The sequence below is a fragment of the Fundulus heteroclitus genome, chromosome 20 (assembly GCF_011125445.2).
Source record: "Fundulus heteroclitus isolate FHET01 chromosome 20, MU-UCD_Fhet_4.1, whole genome shotgun sequence".
Classification (NCBI taxonomy): Eukaryota; Metazoa; Chordata; class Actinopteri; order Cyprinodontiformes; family Fundulidae; genus Fundulus; species Fundulus heteroclitus.
Genome location: NC_046380.1, coordinates 21,182,244 through 21,201,571, shown reverse-complemented (window position 1 = coordinate 21,201,571; position 19,328 = coordinate 21,182,244). Strand labels below are relative to the sequence as shown.

The following is a 19,328-nucleotide window of genomic DNA, read 5'->3' as shown; positions in this document are numbered from 1 at the left end:
ATAATACATTTTGTTTAAAAGCACCTTTCAGAGCCCTCAAGGAGACTGTGCAGAAAAAGCAGGATAATAGCAATAAATAAATGAATAAATAAAACAACAAACAATAACAGTTACAATGTACCGCAATCACAGAGAGTATGCACTTTGGAACAGATGGGATTTGAGTTTAGACTTGAACTGGTACAGGGTGTTTGTATCACGGATGTCTGGAGGGAGAGAGTTCCAGAGTTTGGGAGCAGAGTGGGAGAGAGCTCTGCTCCCCATGGTGCTGAGGCAGGAAGGAGGAACAGGGAAGTGAATGGAACAGGAGGAGCTAAGGGTGCTGGAAGGAGTAGAAATGTGAAGAAGATCATAAAGGTGGGGGGACGGATGTTGTGGATAGCCTTGATTGTGTACAAAAGGATTTTGAACTGAATTCTGGATCTAACCAGGAGCAAGTGGAGCTGTTGTATGACTGGGGTGATGTGATGAACTGAGGGGATTTTGGTAATAATGTGAGCAGCTGAACTCTGAACCATTTGTAGCTTACAAAGGAATTTTTGAGGAAGGCCAAAGAGAAGAAAGTTACAGTAATCAATGCGGGAGGTGATAATGTTGCATAAATGAAAGTCAGAAAGGGTGATGTTATTTTATGTGAGACGTAAAGGACAGAATGCTATCAAGGATTAAAACCCAGACTCTTCCCCTGAGGTGAGGGGGAGAGTACAACCATCAAGTGAAAGGGAGAAACGGTCAGCTTTGGATACATTTTGTCCCTACAAGGAGTTTTATTACTGCTCAATTTAAAGAAGTTGGCAGTGAACCAAGATTTTATTTTGGATAGGTAGGAGGTAAGGGAAGATGGTGGGAGTGTAGAACTTGGCTTATATAAAAGATAGAACTGGTGTCATTCACGTAACAGTGATAATGGATGTCAAATTTCTGTAAGGTATTGCAAATGGGAAGAATGTAAATAATAAAAAGTAGGGGTTCCAGGACAATGCCCTGGGGTACACTAGTTGTAACAAGGGATGCATGAGAACTAAATTACTTAAGCTGAACGACCTGAGTGCGGCCAGTAATGACAAACTCAGGGTGGGGGGAGGTTGAGTGATGCCAGTAATCTCTAGAAATGGATGGAGTGAGAAATTGCATGGAAGGCCACACTCAGACCCATGAAAATGAGAATAGACAGCAGAGCTAAGTCAACTGTCATAAAAAGATCACTGGTGATTTTTATGAGGGTCTCGATTACAGCTGGGACACAAAAAACAGGGATCCATCGAGCTGTTGATAAGTGGCTGCTGGTGATAGTGTAGGGGATATTTTTTGGCACACTTTGAGCCCATAAGTATCAGCTGCGCATCATTTGAATGCAACAGCGTATGTGTGGTGACCATAGCCATCCTTTTAATGACTACAGCATACCCATCTACCACTGGATACTTCCAGCGGGATAATTCATCGTGTCACAAAGCTCAAATCACCTCAGACTGTTTTTGTTGAACAATAGACCAATGTATGAACAGGTTTCATCCATCAGAGCATCTTTGTGATTTGGTGGAAAGGAAGATTCACATAACAGATGTGCAGTCGGCAAATCGGCAGCAACTGCATGATGCTGTCATGTCAGTATGAACCAAAATATCTGAGGGCTTAATCTAGTTGATGCTAGGTCATGAAGAATTAATGCAGTTCTGAAGTCAAACCTGTTGCTAACCACGTATACCTAACAAACTGGCTGATGGGTGAATGTAAATTAAATTTCAGCTTTTATTTAGCCTGCCTCAGAGCTTTGCAGTGATAAAAGTGAGAGACCAGCTGGGCCTAGTTTTGGGAGTCTTTTTGCTTGGTACTGTCAATCACAAGAGTGCTTGTAGGAGGTCATCATTCATTACTCACTGCTTAAGACCTAAATTCAATAGCATAAGCTGCTCAAAATAACCTTTTCTTGTTCAAAGAAGATTCACAGGTAACATATTTGTGGAATAATTTATTTAAACTGTTGAACATTCAATGAGAGCATGTCAATGAAAAACCATATTTTATGATTTTCATCAGGTCTCCCATCAGGGTTTTAGCTTATTCTTCAGACTCCTTCCCCTGAAAACGTAAAAACAAACAAAAAAGCAATAATTAGCATTTATACTCAAACTGAAAGCTTGCAGCAGCCTTTTAAGATGCACTCAGCAACAGCTTCTGTTAATATGTTTTGCATTATAATATCAGCTCAATGACAGAGTTCTGCTCACTTTTCCAATCTCTCGACTCTTGGCCCTCAGCTTGTTGACCTGGGACTCAGCGATGTCGGCGCGCTCCTGAGCTTCCTCCATCTCATGCTGCACCTTCCTCAGCCTGGACATGTGAGTGTTGGCTTGCTCCTCCTGTGAGCAAATTCAATACATTACGTGCCATAGTTAAAAATCTACTTTTGATCTCTTGATGTCACGATGCATGTGAACTGAGCTTGTAACTTACAGCCTCCTCAGCCTGTCTCTTATAGGCTTTCACTTTCAGCTGCAGCTTGTCCACCAGATCCTGCAGCCTCACAATATTCTTCTTGTCCTCCTCAGTCTGCAGTCAGTAAATGATAAATGTACTGCACCAGACCTTTGTAGAAAATCTGTGAAGTGATAAAAATGGAAAAACGCTTCCAACCTGATAAGTGAGCTCCTTCACTCTTCTCTCAAATTTGCGAACACCTTTGACGGCCTCGGCTCCCCGCCGCTGCTCACCTTCGACCTCACTCTCAAGCTCACGCACCTGATAATAAGCATTGGGTTTAAATGTGAATAGAACATAAAAAAATTGATGTAAATGTGGTTATATATTTGCATCTATCAATATATACAATCAGTATATACAGAGACATACCCTGGCTTCCAGTTTCTGGAGCTGCTTCTTGCCTCCCTTCATGGCCAGATTCTCAGCTTCATCCAGACGGTGCTGCAGGTCCTTCACCGTGACCTCCAGGTTCTTCTTCATCCTCTCCAAATGAGCGCTGGTGTCCTGCTCCTTCTTCAGCTCCTCTGCCATCATGGCAGCCTGATATATTAAGAAATGTGTTTCTTGTCAGGACCTTCTATTTATAGACGGAGAGCTTTTGCCCAGATAAGATTGAATGTCACTCACATCAGTGATGGCCTTCTTGGCCTTCTCTTCAGCGTTTCTCGCCTCCTGAACGGCATCCTCTACCTCACCTTGGATATGTACAAAGTCAGACTCCAGCTTCTTCTTGGTATTAATGAGGCTGGTGTTCTATGTGAAAACATATGATAAATTAATCCCATGGACTGAACTAAATAACTGAAATGGATGTTGTGATATTTGAGATAAAAACCTGGGAGTGCAGCAGCGCAACACGCTCGCTGGCGTCCACCAGCTCCTGCTCGGCCATTTTACGACTTCTCTCCGTCTGCTCCAGAGCAGCTCTGAGCTCCTCGATCTCAGCGGTCATCAGGTTGTTCCTGCGCTCCACCATCGCAACCTGCTCCTTCATGTCCTCCTGGCCTCTGAGGGCCTCATCTAGGTGAAGCTGGGCGTCCTGGAAATTAAAAATGTTAAATATTAACACATGCTTTGAACACTTTAAGAAAGGAGGGTTCAGTATCATATCTTCCTCGCCGGCTATACCTTGAGCTGTCCCTGCACGTTCCTCAGCTGTTTCTGGGCTTCAGCCGCCTGCCGGTTGGCGTGGCTCAGCTGGATCTCCATCTCATTGAGGTCTCCCTCCATCTTCTTCTTGATTCTCAGGGCATCGTTCCTGCTCCTGACCTCAGCATCCAGCGTACTCTGCATGGACTCGATCACCCTCTGGCTGTTCCTCTTGATCTGCTCGATCTCCTCATCCTTTTCCGCAAGCTTCCTGTCGATTTCACTCTTGACCTGGGTGAGCTCCAGCTGGACACGGAGGATCTTGGATTCCTCGTGCTCCAGGGTGGCCTGTGAAGGTGTGAAACAGTTCTTGAGCTTAGGACTGTTTTCTGCTTAAAGAGAAATTAGGTAATCTAAACATTGATAAAACTTTGGAGAAGGAAATTATGTTACCTCAGCCTCCTCCAAAGCAGTCTGTATCTCAGATTTCTCAGTTTCAACCGTCTTTTTTCCTTTTTCCAGCTCATGGATTGTCTTCCCTGTCTCACCCAGTTGTTCGGTCAAGTCTGAGATCTCCTCTGTAGAATCAGAGACAAAAATCAATGTTCGGCAAGCTCAACGTGTACAGAAATCTTGGGTTCTTTTGTGGAAAATTAGGCAGTTGTCTCACGCTGCAGGTTCTTGTTCTCCCTCTTGAGGGTCTCCAGGTGGTCCAGAGCTTCTTCATAGGAGTTTTTCATCTTGAACAGCTCAGTGCTCAGAGAGCGAGCCTCTTTCTGGGTGCCCTCCAACTCGGCTTGGCTTTCCTCGTACTTTTGCTTCCACTCTGCAAGGACCTAAGGGGAAGACAACCGTCCTGTTATGTTTTTCCTTTTTCTTTGTTACCTTTTGTCATTTGTTCTCGGGGAAGCAAAAGATTTTGTACCTTGTCAAAGTTCCTCTGCTTCTTGTCCAGGTTGGCAGCCAGAGCGTTGGCTCTCTCCACGTCGATCATCAGGTCCTCCACTTCAGCCTGCAGCCTCTGTTTGGTCTTTTCCAGAGAGGCGCATTTGGCATTCACGGCCTCGATGGACTCTTCAGCATCCTGAAGGCGCTGGGCGAGCTTTTTCCTGCAAAAGAATGTTTGATATTAAATCTCCAACTCCTTTGCAGTTCAAAATCCTAAAAATCAAAGAGGCATTGATCACATTGTTGAGGAAAGTATTGAATCTCCAATGTTTGTAGAGATTTGGCTTGCCAATATCAATTTGAGCTTATTCCGATTTATTATGTAAGATGAAATTAGAACAACATTCCCCGAAGGTTTCTGCATCAGTTACAGAATAGTGGGAAAGCAGGGGTTTACCCGTAAAATTTTAGACGTCAAATTTTAAACTGGCTTTAGTGAGTTAACAGACTGGAAGAAAGATGTGGTTTTTCAGGACCTGACTGTCCGGTCATTGGTCAGGACCAATCAAGCAAAGCAGCTGGTAAATTCTGGTCACCAGCTTATATCTCTGTGCATCTCTAATTATATTAAGAGAAAAGGAAACACTCACTTAACATAAGAACAAAAGTTAGACTCACTTGGCCTCTTCCAGCTCCTCAGTGCGCTGAATGGCGTCGGTCTCATACTTGGTTCTCCACTGAGCCACCTCGCTGTTAGCCTTGGACATGGCGCGCTGCAGCTCAGCCTTGGCCTCCTGCTCCTCTTCATACTGCTCTCTGAGCAGATCACAGTCGTGACGAGCCGACTGAACGGCGTGAGCCAGAGCGTTCTTGGCCTGTGGTCCAAACAGGGACGGGATAAACACCAAATACGGCTCCTCTCATGTCAATCGAAAGCATCTTCTTCTTCTTGAGGTTTCTTACCTTCACTTCCTCTTCAATGTGCCTTTTCAGCTCTTCAATCTGCTGAGTGTAAGCTTGTTTGCCTCTGGTCAGCTGGGATACAAGAGCTTCTTTCTCATCCAGCTGGCGAGCGATTTCCCCTGTTTGAGAAAGTTAATCAGCACAAGATATTAGAAGAAGATCAGTTAACACACCAGTGGTCTTTCCAAACTCTCCTCAGGCGTGAGTGTGTGTGTGTATGGTTGGTTGTGCTAAGCATCACTATGTTAGCCTGTGATGGATTGGCGACCTGTCTCCCCTAATCACTGCTGGAGATAGGCACTATCATCAGAAAATGATATTGTCAGTGATCAGTTGATGTAGGTTTGGTATGAAAAATGTTGAGTTTCATACCATTTTCAGTTTGGAGTCTGGCTTTTTGTGCACTGATGTCATTCAATTGACGGACATTCTCGTCATTCTTGGCTTTGATTTCACTCAGCTGATCTTCTAAGGTCCTGCACATCTTTTCCAGGTTGCCCTGATGAAAGAAAGTCATTTTGATCAAAACAAATTCAGGTTGACCCATTTTATTTATTTTTCTTTGCTAAGATCCAGAATTCTGACCTTTGCTTTTGCAATAGACTCCATGTTGCTGGAGAGGTCATCGATCTCCATCTTGCATTCACTTTTCTCTTTCTCCAGCTTCTGCTTGACCCTCTGGAGGTTATCGATCTGCTCTCCCAGCTCCGCCACGCTGTCGGCCTGCTTCTTACGGAGAGCTGCAGCCGTGGCCTCGTGCTGCAGGGTGGCCTCTTCCAGGTCGCGACGCAGCTTCTGAAACTCAGCCTCGCGCTTCTTGTTCATCTCGATCTGAGCTGCAGTGGCTCCTCCGGCCTCCTCGAGCCTCTCGCTGATCTCCTCAAGCTCCCTGGAGAGGTCGCTTCTCTGCTTCTCTACCTTGGCCCGAGCAGCTCTCTCAGCCTCAATCTCTTCTTCCAGCTCCTCAATACGAGCCTGAAACAAACAGAGTTATGAGAGAAAAATCTAGAGGACATTCAAACTTACTTTTGGTACAACACCAGCATCTTGTCACACCTGAAGCTCCTTTATCTTTTTCTGTAACTGGATTCCAAGGGACTGCTCGTCCTCAATCTTGCTGAGGAGTTGGCTTATCTCAAAGTCCTTTCTGCAGATGGGGAATAATATTTAGTTTTTTTTGCATCAGCAGCAATTTTGAAATATCATTTTATATAAGTTATTCAACATAATATCAATTTGTACTTCTTAATCTTCTCATCAGACTGCTGCTTGTCATTCTCCAGATCCATTATGGACTCCTGTGCCAATTTCAGGTCTCCTTCCAGCTTCCTTTTAGCTCGTTCGAGGTCCATGCGGAGTTTCTTTTCTTGCTCTAAAGAGCCTTCAAGCTGTTGATTGAACAGTTGTTTTTTTTATAAAACATGAAATATTTCTATAAAACTACACTAGTTTTCAAGGGTATATTTTAGTTCTTACATCGTCCACTTGCTGCTCCAGCTTTGTCTTGGCTTTGGTCAGAGTGTTGACTTTGTCTTCCTCTGCCTGCAGATCGTCCAGGGTCTGCTGATGGGCCTCTTGGAGGGCTTTTTTCTCCTTTGTCAGTTTAGCAATGGTCTCATCCTGAGAGGCCATTTCCTCTGTAAGGTTTTTGACCTGTAAAATGTGCCATAAAGTTTAGTGACCACGACATCTGAAATGCCCAGTGAAAGGATCAATGCCTTAATAAAGACTGTGGTTTAACCTTGTTTTCAGTGGCATGTTTCTCCTTTTCCACTTTGGCCAGAGTCAGCTCCAAGTCATCGATGTCCTTCTTCAACTCGGAGCACTCGTCCTCCAGTTTCCTCTTCTTTGCTGTCAGCTCAGCGTTGATCTCTTCTTCATCCTCCAGCCTCTCATTGGTCTCTTTCAGTTTGGCCTCAAGCTGGATTTTTGCTTTGATGAGCCCCTCGCACCTTTCCTCTGAATCAGCCAGGTTTTCACCTTCCTAAAAGCCAATAAAAGACCTTCAGCTACTCAAATTAGGAACATGGATATTCCATAACTAGTAAGCACGCCTGATAAAATAACGCCACTCACAGACTGCACTTGTAACAGCAAATCATTCTTCTCCTGCAACAGAGAAACCATCTTCTCCTCCAGCTCCTTCTTCTTAGCCAAAGCCTTTGTCAGCTCCTCTTTGGTCTTGGTAAAGTCCTCTTTCATTTGGGCCATCTCCTTCTCCGTCTCTGCGCTCTTCAGCAGAGGTTTGATCTTGAAGTACAACTTCATCCATGGCCACGTTTTGACATTCATGAATGCACGGATGTTGTACTGGATGGTGAAAATGGCGTCTCTGAGGATACAAAACCAATACTTTACTCAAGCTTTGAATCATGCCTTCTAAAATGATTGAAAAGTTCTGCAAAAAAAAGGCAATTACCTCCTTTCCATCATCTTGACAAACTCTCGCCTCATGAGGAATCCTCTGCAGACAGCCTGAGTCATTGTGACCAGCTCTGCCAGTTTGTCATCTCGCATCTCCTCCAGAACTCCCAGCAGTCCAGCCTTGAAGAACACCTGAACGACAATACATTTGTTGGAAAATGAAATAGAAATGTAAACTGACGGTCACTGGCACCAATCTGTTTTGTATGTAAATTAAAACTTTACCTTGGTGTGCCCAAACTTGTACTGAGTATGATCAACATCAATAGAGCCCAAGAGTTTCTCAGAGGCCTTCTTGTTGTCGATGAACTGTCCCTCAGGAATGACACTGGCATTCAATACTTTGTATCTAAAGACAAAGGTTTAACACGCTCAGCCTCATTCAAAAGCGTGTATCATCATACATTAGAGCAAGAAATGTAAACATTTTGAAAGTATGAAACATCCATAAATGAAACAAGCCCGTTTTGAAACTTTTCAGAAACAAAAAGCATCTTTTGAATCAAGATCAACAAAATAGCAATGAGGTGCCTTATATGGAAGAAAACAAAACGACTCAAGGTAGACACATAATGGGTTATTTTTCCTGACCAAAAAAGACCTTTCTGACAGAAACATACCTAATGGATGTGTGGCCTCATATTTGGGACACAGAGGAAGGATGAAGTGAGCGCTTACACAGCGAAGATCATTGACAGTGTGCAGGAAATGCAAGTGAGCTCCATGATAGAGAACAATCGAGTTGGACAGATCCCTCTAACCTCAGCTTGAGGTTTCCTCAGAAAGCTTGAACTGCAACATTACTGTGAAGTAGCTAAATTCACATGAGTAAAATCTGGACTGATTAAGTGGGGAGAAGGTGAGACCATCACTACACGGCTCACTACTAATGTAACATATTCTTACAATGTCTATCTGAATGCATCCACATTCGTTTTGAATTACAAGAAGTAATTTGCTACTGGAATTACATTTAGACTGGGCTTACAACAAACTAATGTTAATTCCTTCCATAGGTTGGTCTTTTTCATGGGTTGATAAATGCCCGTTAATTTAAACAACACTTCCCACAGTGTCTAAAGGCAACATTTGACGCACCTCTGCTTGAAGTCACCGTAGAGGATCCTGCTGGGGAAACCTTTCCTGCAGATCCTGATACCTTCCAGCACACCGTTACACCTCAGCTGGTGGATGACCAGGAAGTTCTCCATGAGACCTGTATCATAGAGGTTCAATAAACTCACTTTCCTGAAGATGACACAAGTGGATCATACAGGATGTGTTAAAAATGTATAATATACCTGGGGTCTTAGATTCATTGGGAATCAAGCAGCGCACAAAGTGTGGATGTGTGCTCCTCAGATTAGTCATCAGCTTGCCCAGATTCTCCTAGCAGGAGAATAAGGAATGACAAGTTTAGGTTAGATTAAGGCAAAAAATAATAATTTAACAACAATCCAATGAGGGACTATCCTAAAGCTCACCCTGAACAATGCAGACACCGTCTGGAAGGAGCCTCCCTTCTTTTTGCCTCCTTTCTTGGCACCGCCCTCCGCTGTAAATGAAATTACAATATCAGCAAGGCTGTAATTCACCACAAGTTGAGATATGTCACTAAAACGCATACAAAGAAAGCAGACCTTCTCCTCCGGCATGAGATGCATAGAGGTAAGCCAGAAGCTTGCAGGCAGACTTCTGGTAAAGCTGGACCACAGTGTCGTTCAGGGGGTCCTTGTTCTTTTCCAGCCAGCCAAGGACATTGTAGTCCACAGTGCCGGCGTAGTGCATCAGAGAGAAATGAGCCTCAGCTTTGCCTTTGGCAGGTTTGGGTTTCTGGAAGGGGGCGCTTTTCCCCAGATGTTGGTCGTACAGTTTGCTCTTGAAGGTCATGTCCGTTGCCTTTGGAACGATGCACTCCTCTTCAAGGATGGAGAAGATGCCCATTGGCTGTCAATGATAGCACAATAGTTGATCAAAGCCTCCCATCTGTTTTCTATTAAATAGTACACACTTCTCAGGTTTTTACCTTCTCAATGAGCTCAATGCACGCAGCCAAGTCCATGCCGAAGTCAATGAACTCCCACTCGATTCCCTCCTTCTTGTACTCTTCTTGCTCCAGGACGAACATGTGATGGTTGAAGAACTGTTGCAGTTTCTCATTGGTGAAGTTGATGCACAGCTGTTCCAAGCTGTTGAACTGTTGGAGGACAGACTCTGTTAGATGTTCCACGGTGTGCTGGTTCAGCAAATCTAAAGTTAATCCATACATTACTCACATCAAAGATCTCAAAACCAGCAATGTCCAAGACACCGATGAAGAAGCTCCTGGGCTGCTTGGTGTCCAACATCTCGTTGATTCTGACGACCATCCACAAGAACATCTTCTCATAGACAGACTTGCAGAGAGCACTCACTGCATTATTGACCTTGGGGTTAGAGATGCAAGTGATAAGTAAGTGTTTTGTCAGAACATGAACCAATAAAAAAGGAAACTAATTGTGTCTGAGTTAGAAGAGGACTGAAGACATCAAGATGAGAATATTTTACCTGTGGTACAGTCTGGCCTTTGGTGACAAACTCATTACCGACTTTCACTCTGGGATAACAGAGAGCCTTCAGCAGGTCAGCGGAGTTCAAGCCCATGAGGTACGAGATTTTATCGGCAACTTAGAAGCAAACAGAGGTAAAAACTGTCAGCTGGAGAGCAGGGGAAAAACTTCTGTTGGTATAGAGCAGAAAACACAGCGAGTCCTACACACCCTCAGTGCCATCAGGCTCGGCCTGCTCCTCTCGCTGCTTCTGCTTGAACTTCATGTTTCCGTGATGCATCACCGCTCCGGTCAGCTTGTACATGCTGATCTTTTCCTCTGCATTGAATCCCAGGATGTCGATGGCAGTCTGTGTTTAATCCGAGATAAGTCCTTTATCACTTAGTAAGGTACTCAAAAATATTTAAAAAAATAAATAAAAATATATGTATGTGATACTATTTTAGTTTGAACATTTCTTACATCAGTAGCAATGAATTCTTCAACGTCATCAATACTTTTGACAGTGATTTCCCCCTGACTGACCATGGGATAGTCGTAGGGATTAGTAGTAATCAGCAGAGCCTCTAAAGTAGACAGAACGTATCTCCATAAATATGATGATACTAAACATAAAACAGATAGAATAACAGGAATATGAATTTGTTTCTAACCTATCAGCTCAGGTTTGTGGCCTGTTGTGAGCTGGTAGAAGATGTGGTAGCTCCTCTCAGCAGACAGCTGGAACGTCACTCGAGACTTCTCCAGCAGATCTGCGTGAATTCAGGTTGTTATCAATAGAGAGAAATCCTTTTTTTTTTTTTTTAATATGACTAAAGTATTACGGAAGACGATTTAAACAGAAAGTCTTACATGTTTCAATATCAGCAGAAGCCAGCTTTCCAGTTGACCCAAAGTGAATTCTGATGAATTTTCCCTGTGTGGAAAGAGGAAAACATCTAATTTAAAGCTCTTCTGATATGGATGGTTTTCACTGAACAAACAGGAGACAGTTTCTAGTTAAACTTACAAAACGGGAAGAATTGTCATTCCTCACGGTCTTGGCATTCCCGTAAGCCTCCAACAGCGGGTTGGCTGCAATGATCTGATCTTCCAGCGATCCCTGGAGGCAGCATTCATCTCATTAGCTGAAATGTTCTCGGTTTACTTGTTCTCATCATTTTTGCTGCTGTGTAAAATCACTAACCTGCATTTTTCCAGGAGTGTGCTCAGCTTTCTTTCCAGAGGCCACTGCGATTGTCGCAAAGTACTGGATGACACGTTTGGTGTTCACAGTTTTTCCTGCACCGGATTCTCCGCTGGTTTGCAGAGGTACAGTTTAATTAGAAAAATACTGACGCAGCTGATGTCGGGAAAACCTAATTTGCTAAAATATTTGACACTTACGTAATCAGGATCGACTGGTTCTCTCTGTCTGTAAGATGGAAAATGATGCACAAAGGTTAGAAGTGGATGTTTGAGGTGAGACTACTGTATTTATGTATGGATTATAGAAGGCTTGACACCTTGGAGCATGAACTGATAGGCGTTATCAGAGATGGAGAAGATGTGGGGTGGAGCCTCAATCCTCTTCTTCCCCCTGTATGCTGCAACAACCGCTGCATCGTACACTGGCAGCCACTTGTAGGGGTTCACAGTGACGCAGAACAACCCGGAGTAGGTCTGCAGGATCACAGAAGATCATTTAAGAGCCACGTTTTCCTGCAGTCATTGTAGGTTTCAGCTACAGATTTTCAAATTAAGACAAACTTACGTAGATCATCCAGGCTGCATAGCGCTCTTTGAGGTTATACAGCACAGCGGGCTCATTGAGGTGGGTCATCATGGCCATGTCCTCAATTTTATCAAACTTTGGCGGGTTCATGGGGTAGATTTCATCTTCCTTCACGGTGATAGTCTGTTGTTGAGGGAAAATAGGGTGGCTGCAGCTTATTTGCATATTTTATGATGAATATAATTAAAATATGAGCGTTTCCATAAGAGCTTGTTAAGAGAAACTCAGAACAGTAAAATCAAAATCACTCAAGTTGCTTTTGATCATTGTCTACAGATGCACCGTGTAATAAATATTTGCATAACTGTAACTGTATTTAGACAAGTGGGACACCCACCTTTCCACAAAAAGTCTCCACAGTGGCTTTGCCGCCCTCTTTCTTGGTGAGTTTCCCCTTGAGGTACATCTCGCTGGGCTCGGCCACAAAGTATGCTGTTTTAGCATCAAAGGGAGCATTCTGGGCTTCAATTCGCTCTCTTTCTGGCTTACGGAGGAACACGGCCGCAGGGCCAAAACACTCCATTTCTGCGTCCCCACTCATGATGACGGTTTACTGAAAGACCAAGAAATAGTCCAGCTCTTTAATAAATATGCGACTCAAATTCAGGAAGAAGGCAATTGGAGCTTGACAGGATCCAAATAGACACAAGTGACTATCAGTTAAGCAAATCTCATCTTTGTCACACAAAACAAACCCTAAATTTTTCAAATAAAACCAAGATCAAATATACCTCTAATTAATTATAACCACAATTGCTATTCGATGTATTACTCACACACAAGGTAGAGCTGTTGCTAAAATTCCAAAGATCTTTTAGGAGTTACCAAAAATCAGACTTTCAGCCTCACTTAAATGAACTGGGAAAAATAAAAGGGATTGGATCAGATTAGCTAACAAAAAACGGAAGTGTAAAGAAATCTAAATGGTTAGGTCCCCGAAGGGCAATTCGTTTGCAGCAAGTAATAGTAGTAATAATAGCAGCCGTCGCATAATCACACAAACAATACAAACAATAGACAAGACAGAAGGATAAGAAGTGATCAATCTAAAACACATCTAAGACTTGAAGTAAAAATTAACAATAAAAGCTGAAGTTGAAGTTAAAATTAAAGTGCAGCATTTAGACCTGAATTAAGGTCCTGACCCTACAATTCGTTTAAAAAGCCAGTGACTGTAGGGATAAAATAGTTTTCAGTCTGTTGGTACGACACCTTGGTAGGGCGTATCTCCTACCTGAAGGAAGGGGCTTAAACTCTTTGTACAGGGGGTTTGTGGGGTCTACCAACACTTTTTTTTGTTTTGGTCAATTATCTGGACTTGAATAGGTCCATGTCATTAAATTGTAACAATGCGCTAAATAGTTGAAAGTTGTTGACATATTAATTAAAATGTAGGCAGCATTGACAGAATAAAACTGTTTTAGTAGATGTTTGACAGTCAAAGCTAAGTCTCACCATGGACTCTTCCTTATACAACACTGTCCCTATAATATGGAGTTTGATACTTTACATACACAAGGACATTTGATGCTTGAGGTCATGCAGACATGCAGATTTTATTCATTCACTGTTTGAAATGTGGAGTTAAATTCAGTGGTTGAGTTTGTGCTTCTAGGAAAACCAGCTTGGAGTTTCACATTTGGGGTTCTATGGAAAGGGGAATGGGACTCTGTGGTAAGTAGTGGAAATTTCTTAAGAGCTGTTATCCTAAAGTCACAATACGTAAAGGATTTGAAAATTTTTCTACATTTTGAATGATAAATTGTCGATTGGGATGTTAACGGTGGGGCAGCAGGAAGATTTCCCTCCCCAAAAAATATTTTTTGATTTGAAATCTCAGCTGAACAGCAGAGGTTAGGTGAGATGTCATCTGCTTCAGGTGGGGTAAAAAAGATATTTGAACTACAACTGGTGAAATTTGAGCTATGAAATTTGTAAAAGATATTAAAAAAACGGAATCATTCAGTAAAATCCCAGTACATTGTTACCTGACTTATTCTTTAAGAATTTTCTTTCTGTCTGCTGGTGTTCACAGTGTTTGAAATACCAAATATCAAGTTACCAAAAGCCATGCCACACATCTACTGAACGAGATGAATGTTGTGCAAGTTAAATTCTTGAAACAGCACAAAGGATGCAGGAAGAGTTAGTGACAAATGCGACGGGAACCCAAATAATCTTCTGGCAATGTAAAACTGCGATACCAGGAATAGTTTACCTTCTCCCCTCGGCCCAGAAGAACAGCTGTAGATGGTCTTATAAGACGTTCTGAAGAAATAAATATTTCACATGGCAGATAGTTTACAATCCTTCCTGTTGTAACGGCACCTATCTACTGTAAATTGCTGGCAAACACACAACATCTTTGTCCCTGACAGTAAGTGTCCCTGCCCTCCATTGTTTCTTTAAGTGCTTGGCTCTCCTCCTGCTAATAAAAGATTGTAACTCACTCACCTTGTCTGGTTGCCTGACAGTCCTTGGAGGGGTCCCTGCCTTCCTTCTTATATAGGCAGATCAGTGTTCACGCAGCACAAATGACCTCCTTTATTTGGTCACGTCATTTTTGTCCTCCGATTGAGTATTTTTATGCTTCAAGATGACTTTGGCTTTCTTTTTTTTTTTCTTCCTCGCAGATCAATGCAAGCTGTTTACCACGACATGGACTCCTGCAACCTTAATGTCAAAACATTGGTTGCTGCCACTGACGATGTTTGAAGATATTACCAAGACGGGTCATAAATTAAAATAATAGGGTTAATTAGGTTTTTTTTTCTTTTTCTGAATGGTCTTTAATGGTGTTTATACCAGATAAATTAAGCCGATTGTTTATTTTCTGTATTCAATTCCTAACATTCTGGTAAAATGTAATTACCTAGCCATACCACAGTAGCTTCAGTATGTGATTAATATGTGCATTTGCTGTGCTTTGAGCTATTTTACGACTACAAGTGGAGCATGACAACAATTGCTACAATAGAAGCAGTTTCTTAAAAAGCATTAAAAAATAACCTAAGACAGTTATTAAGAACCTAACCCTGTGTACACAGTATTCTTACAAATGATATCATTTCTAGCCAGTCTGTCATTGTTTTGGTCTTTAGTATAATCTCCTTAATGCACCCCGGCACTGCAAAAGATCTGCGCTCAGCTGTGGAGAAGCTCTCATGTGTCACTGGTATTCTGCGGCTGACGCCTCACAAGTCTTTCCTGTGACAAAGGAGCAGAGTTAGATCCAACAGTTGCTAATCTAGGAACTTGTGGAAACGATGATACCTCACGATAGCAAGAAACAAAGGCAGGGGGCCGAATTTCACAAGATCCCAAACTTAATTGAATTTGTGCAGGGATGAAGGACAATGGGAAGTGGGACGATATTTTTATTTATAGCCCTCCAATTTCCTTTCTCCTAAGAATACACGAAGTGGCTCGAATGTCAAACACACAAAAAGTGCTATTAGAATAGAATGTGCTTGAAATTGCAAAATTATTGCGAAGGTAAATAAAAAACAAATTGTGAAACCCAATGTTACAATAAATGTTTTTAACTATGAACTGTTGAATTTAACTTCTTGCGAATAGTTTTATAGTCTCAGAAAGTTTCACCATACCTCTGCCATTGCAGACAAAGCCTGCTAAGGCGTTTAATTATCGCATTAAAACCAAGACTTGGTGACATGGCGAAGGTCGTATGACAGTTAATGGGATGGGCTTATACTCAGGGTAGGTATATAAATATCTAAATGTTTTGTTAAAAACTTTGACACAATATAGCTTAAAATGTGTTTTTATTTCATTAGGACAGTCTTGCCAACAGTGATGGATTTATTGACCAACTTGTCCTGCAGTCGATGTGTGTCGTGGGTTTCAAGACTCTACACTTGGATGGAAAACATAGTTTTCTTGACAGTTATTAATATTACATTGTATTTTACAGGGACAACATAGAATTTATCCTGCACAATTTATCTGAAAAACAAATACTGATCAAAATTCTCACGGGAGAAAATTGACAGTTTTAGATTAATCTGAAATTAGCTCATTTTAATGACTTTAACCAGATAAATGTTTCCTGTTTTAATAAGACTAACTACATATCATCAGGTATTTCAGCATTGACTTAACTAATGAGGCAAACAATGTTCTGCTGGAGGTTTTTCCTTCCCGTTAATGGAGAATTTTTCTTTCCACTGTCGCTTCATGCTTGCTCAGTATGAGGGATTGCTGAAAGCCATGGACAATGCAGACTACTCTCCCTGTGGCTCTACGCTCCATCAGGAGTGAATGCTGCTTATCGGGACTTTGATGCAATCAACTGGTTCCCTTATATAGGAATATTTATATACATCTGCAAAAATATACAATATTTATTGTATATTGTAAATAAAGCTGAGAATGAACTACAAAAATGGAACGATGTCTGTGTTGCTTGGTGTGCCAGAGGTGAGGTAATGAGCTGTTCGGTGATGTCAAATAAGTTGAATAATGGGTCTCTAATTGAAATGATAAATGATAACACTGTGGTATAAATAGATTTCTATGGGAGAGGCATAAAATCATCACTGATCAAATACATTAAACATCACCATCAAAACAGGGAAGAGGAAGGCTGATCCCAGAGATGGAGTTCCGGCTGTTCTGGTTGGTCAGCTAAAGTCACCTGATCTCTAAGCCCCGCCCACCACTCTGCATCCTCTATATTAAAATTCAGAATTTAAAGGAGCAAAGAGCAAAATTTCAATATTTTATTCAGAAAGAACTAAAAAATAATGATGCGAAGCTTAGCATAAATGTTAGGATTTTTGCAGATGTCCGCCCCCCTCTGGCAACAAGTTCCAATGACAACGGTGTTGTTGGCATGGATGGGAGAAGAGGAAAAGCATCTGCTGCTGCATAGGTCTTTTATTTAGAGACGTAATGTCTACTGAGGTAAAAAGCTATAAGTATGGAAGTTATCCAGTGTTCTCTCGCTAATACTCAACGAAGTAGCCAGGTTACACCCACATGCATGCCCAGAGGATTTGGCCTGAATCACTCTCTCATGAACCAACTAATCCAGCCTATAGAGGCAACTGCAGTAAATAGAGGAAAACTCATTTTACACATTGGCAATTGTAGGCACATGCATGGGAAAGAAAATAAATAATATTTAACTTTAAAACTTGCAACAAGCACCTGTAAACTCCAAGGCTCTTGTCTCCATTTCGGTGCTGCTTCATCTCCACCAAACCTGACACCTGTAGCTGCAAAACCAGCCAGTATCATCATCCTTCCACTACCGTGCATCATGGTTGATATAAGATTCCAGTGCTTTGCTGTAACTGTGCACTTTTCTTCAAACATGCTATAACACATCAACTTCAGGCTGCCATATTCCTTGTAGTGAGAAGAAGCTCCAAAGCTTTTGAAACCAACCTGACCAGTTCAGTTTTTTTTCTTTTGTCAAACTCTACTGTCATGAACTTTAAAATGTACCCTTCTCTCTGAAATGTGTTAGTTGTGGGTCATCTGTAATTCCTCAAAACAGTGATGGTATTGAGCTTTGGTTGAAAATCCTGGGATGTTTGACAATTCTCTTAAATGCTAATACCAGTACCTAGGTGTAGAATATATATATATATATATATATATATATATATATATATATATATATATATATAGCGATTATATTTCCGATTACTTCTCCCTAAGCACCGATTACTTCTCTAAGGTTAATAGTGATGTCTTTCCTCCAGTGCAGCAAACTGGGAAAACACCTGCTTCTACAGCGATAGTCCCTCCTGTTGATGTTTGTTCAGTGGATATAATGGCAGCACCCGACTGCTACTTTCTCTCCTAAAGCCAATGTAAGCAGCAAGGGTGTACTTAGTTTTTCACTCGCCTTCTCTGTTTTCACTTTATTATTGTTCAATAAGTAACGCTAGAGTTAAATGTGTATGACCTGATGTTATATTCAAAACCTGGTAAAGAAAAGAGCGATTTCTGATCAGTTCCTGATATGTAAGACCTTCAAAATGCAAGAGGGTGTCCTTTCTTTGAACAATGATTGCAAAATAACTAAATCAGGACAAAACCATTCAAAAGTGGGGAATAGTAATTAGCCATTAAGTGAGACTTCATTTAAGAGGTTAATGAGTTAAACCGAGAAGGGAGAGACAACAACAGCATTTTCTTACATTTACACTATTTTTAAAACTTTTTTCCTTAATTCTGTACTTTTCCACACATACACACATAGAAATACATGGTTGCACATATCAATCAGTGAGGAAGATCTTCACCCAATGCTTCTGAAAGTCAAAGTCACAAACTACTTTAATCCTTAGAGCAGATCAAGGACAGTTCGGACATTTTTGCAGTTATTGACCACAGAGGAGCACCTATTCCTGTGCTGCTCCTGACACAGCTGCTGGCCCTTAAAGCCTTATACGCTGCTCCTCAGGAGTCCCCGGGTATATTTGAAGTGGGCAGTTGAATGTATTGTCCGGCTCGGAATCTGTCGGGGAACAGGTGATTTGGATTTGTTTCTCAAGACATGTTGTCTCGTGGGCCGTGTATATATTTTTAAATCCTTTCTTTAAATGGTCTCGTTGCGCCGCGTGTCCTGACAGATGAACTAAAGACAAGGCCAGGCATGCAGCTTGACCTTCCCTTAAGTCAAGTGTTTGTTCCCCGTGCCAGACAAGGAGGGGGATCAGGTTATACTATGGGTGGTACTTCACATTCTTTCCCTTCTGTAAGATGACACTGAAATGGCAAAGAAGGGTCGGGGGCATTAGAAGCTAAACGCCGAGGACTTCACACCTGACAAAATAGGCATATATATTAAATAAAAATGTGATACATGATCTCATCTGCCCCCCCTCCCCCCTCGGCTGCACTTATTTGGAAGAAACACAAATATAGCCATCGCATCAGCAATGCACACAGGGCGCAGCCACATGTGCGTCAAGGCTGCTTGTGGGACAACCTTCGATATAAAACACAAGCATCCTCAGTTGCCTGAGTCTCCTAAATGTAGGGAGAGTGGCCATTCACGACAGATCTGACTTCCATTTTGCTTTTATTGGATTAAAACATAGGAAAAACTATGAATTTAACATTTGTTTTTGGATTTAACATCTTTTCCAGACTTAAAATTACAAGATCTGTCTATTTGT

General features: G+C 41.9%; 1 protein-coding gene across 1 annotated transcript; it reads right to left on the bottom strand.

The window, feature by feature from the left end:
* Positions 1-1,952: 1,952 nt before the first annotated feature.
* Positions 1,953-14,665, bottom strand: LOC105933261 (myosin heavy chain, fast skeletal muscle). The gene is made up of 41 exons (XM_036124678.1): positions 14,626-14,665; positions 14,390-14,439; positions 12,509-12,724; positions 12,151-12,294; positions 11,903-12,059; positions 11,784-11,811; positions 11,584-11,695; positions 11,407-11,499; positions 11,250-11,313; positions 11,051-11,149; positions 10,860-10,963; positions 10,608-10,746; positions 10,396-10,514; positions 10,125-10,274; positions 9,875-10,045; positions 9,489-9,795; positions 9,333-9,403; positions 9,150-9,237; positions 8,947-9,064; positions 8,074-8,197; positions 7,844-7,980; positions 7,501-7,756; positions 7,166-7,408; positions 6,901-7,077; positions 6,667-6,812; positions 6,481-6,571; positions 6,010-6,399; positions 5,797-5,923; positions 5,425-5,543; positions 5,140-5,336; positions 4,499-4,682; positions 4,244-4,409; positions 4,027-4,151; positions 3,613-3,921; positions 3,320-3,523; positions 3,112-3,237; positions 2,854-3,024; positions 2,638-2,742; positions 2,458-2,553; positions 2,232-2,363; positions 1,953-2,082 (listed from the first exon to the last, which is right to left on the bottom strand). The coding sequence occupies exons 3-41, from the start codon at positions 12,710-12,712 to the stop codon at positions 2,062-2,064; spliced, it is 5,814 nt and encodes a 1,937-aa protein (XP_035980571.1). The 5' UTR covers positions 12,713-12,724; positions 14,390-14,439; positions 14,626-14,665; the 3' UTR covers positions 1,953-2,061.
* Positions 14,666-19,328: the final 4,663 nt, after the last annotated feature.